The sequence below is a fragment of the Pollicipes pollicipes genome, unplaced genomic scaffold, assembly GCF_011947565.3.
Source record: "Pollicipes pollicipes isolate AB1234 unplaced genomic scaffold, Ppol_2.1 Scaffold_4219;HRSCAF=4965_pilon_pilon_pilon, whole genome shotgun sequence".
NCBI classification, from domain to species: Eukaryota; Metazoa; Arthropoda; class Thecostraca; order Pollicipedomorpha; family Pollicipedidae; genus Pollicipes; species Pollicipes pollicipes.
In genome coordinates this window covers 30,108,920-30,113,988 of record NW_023596448.1, presented here as the reverse complement: position 1 = coordinate 30,113,988, position 5,069 = coordinate 30,108,920, and the positions used below count along the sequence as shown (strand labels likewise).

At 51.9% G+C, this 5,069-nt stretch overlaps 1 protein-coding gene across 1 annotated transcript; it reads right to left on the bottom strand.

Annotated features, from left to right (window-relative positions):
• Positions 1 to 596: 596 nt before the first annotated feature.
• Positions 597 to 2,360, bottom strand: LOC119095153 (glutamate receptor). Its single transcript, XM_037218034.1, has one exon. The coding sequence runs from the start codon at positions 2,358 to 2,360 to the stop codon at positions 597 to 599; it is 1,764 nt and encodes a 587-aa protein (XP_037073929.1).
• Positions 2,361 to 5,069: the final 2,709 nt, after the last annotated feature.

Here is a 5,069-nt window from a genome sequence, read left to right as displayed (position 1 = left end):
CCCAGAGATTTCGGGGTGGCGCGAACTTTCTTCCAAGATCTTGAGTGGCACATGTTGTATCAGCTGTGCATGGGGCATGCTGTATCGGTGATGATGGATGCATGATGGCGCGTATCAATAAACCGGCAATGTGTCATTGGCTGATATGACTGTCATAACCTATTGCCATAGAAATGAAGTCGCCAGTTACATTGCTTATATGCACCCATTATTTCTACCTGAGCAACCGAGGACGAGGTGGCAATAGTTGCAAAATATATATACTGATTAAAATGGCAAAAAGGTGTCATGTCGCAGTTACGAAAAATCACGAAATAACACAGACGAGCGCATTTGTCCAACCTGTCGTAACGTTTCCAGCTTGCTTGCAACGTAATCTACTCTAGGACAAGCATATCATAAGCTCAATTTTCCCCGCCGTGTGATACAATCTTCTCAGGGTGGAGAGAGCTGTCTCATTTGAAACGTCATTCATAAACCATTTACGAAAAAAGCGAAGACGTGCTCTCCTATCTTCGGCTGTCTGCATAGCGGATCTGCGTCCAGATATGTTTGCTCACGGTCTAAATCCGCCAACACCAGCCACCTACCCCCATTCACGAGCAGGCTCTTTCCTCCTCGGCGTCCCTTCTGCTTGAACTCACCACCCTGGCCCAAACATTGCCGCGCTTTTTGCGTCGCTGCCCCACCCAGACCATCTCTAGGGTCAAGCAGGCGGTGGCCAGCGCTATTCCCGTCACCAGCAGCAGGAAGGCCCCTGTCAGGTCCTTCAAGCGGAGGCTCTTCTTAGCGACTGCGACGGTCGCTTCGTCGGCACCGGCGTCCCGCATCCAGAACTCCACGAGGCCGGCCTGCAGGAGGCGGCGCACGGCCTCATCCAGCGCTCCCCTGAAGCAGGCGCCTCGTCGGACTGGCCACGCGAGACCCGTGGCGAAGAAACGCGCGCGCGAGATGTAGTAGCGGTGGCGGTCGGGCCGCGCCGCCACCGCCTGGCGGAGCATGGCCAGCTCTTCGAGGTAGGCGGTGTTGGGCTCGAGACGGAGCTCGGTCAGGCTCTCTTCCAGCGGGAAGTAGGAGAGCTTCGGCGGGATCCGGCCAAGCACCGATGCGCTGCCGCTGAAGCTCTCCAGATACTCGGTGACGGCGACGTGCTGTATGCTGAGGACGCGGTGCTCCGAGAGAGCCAGCTGCGTGAGGCTGTCCAGCGGCGGCGGGAACAGCGACACCGACAGCTGCGACGTCAGCAGCGTCTGGTAGCAGATGGTCATTGTCAGGCAGAACGCCCACCAGGAGACGACGACCAGGCGACAGGCGGCGGCGCGCGGCCGCAGGCTCACCGCCTGGTTCACCATCGCCCCCCACAGGAAGGCGGATGCCTCCCGCAGGCGAAGCCGCCACGACCGGCCGGCCAGCATGCCGGGTAGCAGTGGCAGCGCGACCAGTGCCGTCACCAGCACCAACAGCAGCAGCAGCCAGGTGGCGCTATCGAACGGCACAGCGATCACCAGCCAGCGCGGCAGCGGGGCAGGTCGAAGCATGAAGAACGACACTGGCTCCACCAGGAACGGGTACGTGAAGTCGACCACCTCGCTGCGCTCCAGCGTCACCGAGATGTCGCCGACGGCCAGGTCCGCCTCGCCCCGCACAATCATCCCGATCACGCCCGTCCACGAGCCGTTGTCCAGGCGCACGCCGAAGAGGCCGTCCGTCGTTTGCGGATGCACCATGGAGTAGCTGAAGCCGTAGTGGCCGGCGACTGCCGCCAGCATCGTGGGCTCGACGCCGACGATGCTCGACTGGTTTCGCGGGTCGGCGAGGTAGGCGAGGTGGGTGTCGGCAAGCGCGGTGGATGTGACGAGGAGATGCTGGCCGCGGAGGACCACGCGGTTCGGCCGGTGCAGGTCATCGCTGTTCCGCCGTCGCCGCGAGTCGTACAGCAGGGTCGGAGCCATGCGCTGGCGGACGCAGTCGATGTGAAAGCCGAAGACCATGACGTGGTCGCCGTCGGGCTGGAACATCACGACGGAGATGGTTTGCGCGTGGTCATAGTTGACCAGCCTGACGCCGGCCGACTCGTCAACCTGCCGCATCGTCTCCACCACCACCAGCCGGCCACAACGACTGCCCCATTTGTCGAGAAACGCTTCCGGGTCCTCCGGCCTCAGCAGCTGCCACTCGGCGTCCGCCAGCCAGAAGATGCACACCTTGAGCACGCTGTGATGACGCACCCGTGCTCCATCAATCGATCCCGCCGCTTCCAGCGTCTCCACGGATCTCGCCCCCTTGTTCAGCTCCGACCATAGAGCCTCCGGCACCGTCCCGCGACTGTGGACGACAACGACGTCCTGGAGGTGGGACATGCGGCCGAGGACGGCCGTCACCACCTGGCTGTGAGCCCAGGCCTTCACCTGCGGCCACTGACCGGAGCTCGTTCCTGACACGCTGGCGAGGAGCAGCCACGGCACGAGAAGTCGGGCCGCTGCTTGAGGTGATGCGTTCATCCTCCCGACCTGCCGGTCAGAGCTCGAATGACGGCTCGTCGAATTCATGCATAGTCTGTGGTCCACTCCGAGGGTCGGCTGCTCGTCTAGGAGCGACAATGTCTTCAAATTAATCGTCATTGTTCGGGTCATTGGGCCATTTGGGTCATTGCACCGAGCACGCGTTGTCCGTTATGCTGTTATTAGAATCGACCACTGGTAATATGGTTGCGGCAGACGCGCTATGTTCGCGCTTAATCGCTGTCTTGTACACATTGGTCTGATGCTGTCTACGTGATGTACTGCAATCAGTAATCAGCTGAGCAAATGCGCAATTAAATACTAGCTAGTTTCCCTCTATTCGATGGTATGAATAGCCGTCTGAGCAATTACGCCATCGCAAACAGCAAAGCTAACAATGTCTTTTCATTTTCATTATGAACGCAACTTTGAATGAATGCCCCTTTGGCATGCCTGATCAAGTAGTAACGGAGCTTCCTTCGTCAAAGTGAACTTCAAATGACAATCAGGTTTTATGAGGTAGCTGTGACATCTGCTAGATCAGACTAGCTCCGAAATATATTGATTACGAAGTCAACTCTGTAATGTTAGCTCTGACTATTCGAATCTCCTCTGATTAACAAGCGCTAGATGCTCGTTAATCAGGGCGAGGAAAATAATCATTGATCAAACCTAATATAATGAGCCATTGCCGTGATTGGATGTCCGTGGGCAGTTGACGTACAAATCAACGCCTAAAGAAAAACAGCGAGAACAAAGGCGCTGCGTAGTTGAGGATTACACCTCCTGCTCCATAATCCCTTCAAAACCTTAGTCAAAGTGCTCACCCAAAGTAGTGCTAGGTATCTAACGCGGGTCAGATTAAAGGACTCAATCGTAAACACAGTTCGGCTGCTTATTTTTGCGGTGGCCAACCAATTGGGCTAAAACGTGCTGGCCTCATGGAAAGCTTTATAATTTACAACTTGTGTTTAGGTTTTTCGGCAAAGCTCCGTTTATGCCATCTGAGGTAAGGCAAAACATGTTACGATAAGGCCTGGACTTACTTTAACATATTTTGCTCAGTTTTGATATTCAGAGGATATCAGAAAATGACCGCTAACTTAATGCACGATCACATTACCAGGTACCACTGACCTAGTCTCAAGTCAGGGCCAACAAATTTGCATGTATGCTATTCAAGCTGAACCCTTTGCACAGTATCAATAATCTGTCTTGCCGTGCCATGCGATCTGTGTTTGGTTAATGCATAATAGACAACTAATTTATATTTACGGCAAATATAGCCTTTTTCCGAACTCTACCACAAAACATGTCACTGTGGATCATTCGAGATCACTGAGGCCTTCTGAACATGGCCATGGCGTTGACAACCTTTTTGGCCCTAAATACCAGCTTTCCCGAAATCTCTCTCAAAGCTCACCAATGTGATTCAAAGGAGCCACTTCGAACACAGAAATCTCATTGGAATCTGTCTACACTACTGCGAAAGCAATAACTCTTTTTTGTTTGACTCTTTGCGAAGTGTGTGTTAGTTGGAATTCTTATTACACTGATTCGCCAAAATCCTCTTGCAATAAATGGTGTGAGAGCTTGACAATCTCCATTCCAGGGAAGAAATATACAACTAGGAGACCATTCTCACACGAATTCAGCAAAAAATTGCACTATGGCTTTGATTTCTCCACTTTGATGTTAAGCATAGTGAGTCTGTTCGAAGACTGTTTTGGCTTTGGAGAGCATTGTGTACTTTGATACTGATCTTATCAAAGGTTGTGTTTGAGGGCAGGTACATACCAGCGAAAGCACTTTGGAAAGTACCTTGGAAGGCATTGTGTGCTTTGATACTGGTCTTATCAAAGGTTGTGTTAAAGGGCAGGTGCATACCAGCGACACATCAGGTGGTTTAGTAGTGCACATGTTTCACTAACACACTTCTTGTCAAATGTTTGCGCCGCACGCTGTAGTGATTACAAACGTCCAAGTCTACTGACAACATTCATACCAATCAACACACAAATGTAACATATGCCCACTATCGCAATCATGATGGATAGGAGGATCATGCGATTTGAATGACGTTATTTGGTTCTACTGCGCCACAAAATGTTTCCGTCCTGAGTGCATCAGCTTTACCTCAGTTTAACTCACACACTGTCCACTCTAACCATCGTTATCAGTTCACCGTTAACCCACTGTTCACTCATGGTATATCAAAACATCGTTTCCTGAATGGAGTAAAATCAACATTCTGCTATTATGTGCATTTTGGTGTTGCCAGTGCGCAATGTCAGAATGCCACACTACATAAGCAATTGTGCTGACCGATTATCAATTAAGTCGCATTTGTGGAAGCTTAAAATTGTGCAAACGTTCACCGTTTACAGTATTGCACTTAACATACGACAGCCGGTTTTCCCAAGATATTGCATGGTAGTTGTAAAATAATACCTTCATCTCATGCTAAAATATCTTGTCAAACACTTGTCAAACACAGTCAGAGGTTATCATTCAGCATCAAAATCAAGCACTGATGATCTCCAAGCAGTAAAAGAACGTAATGCTTTT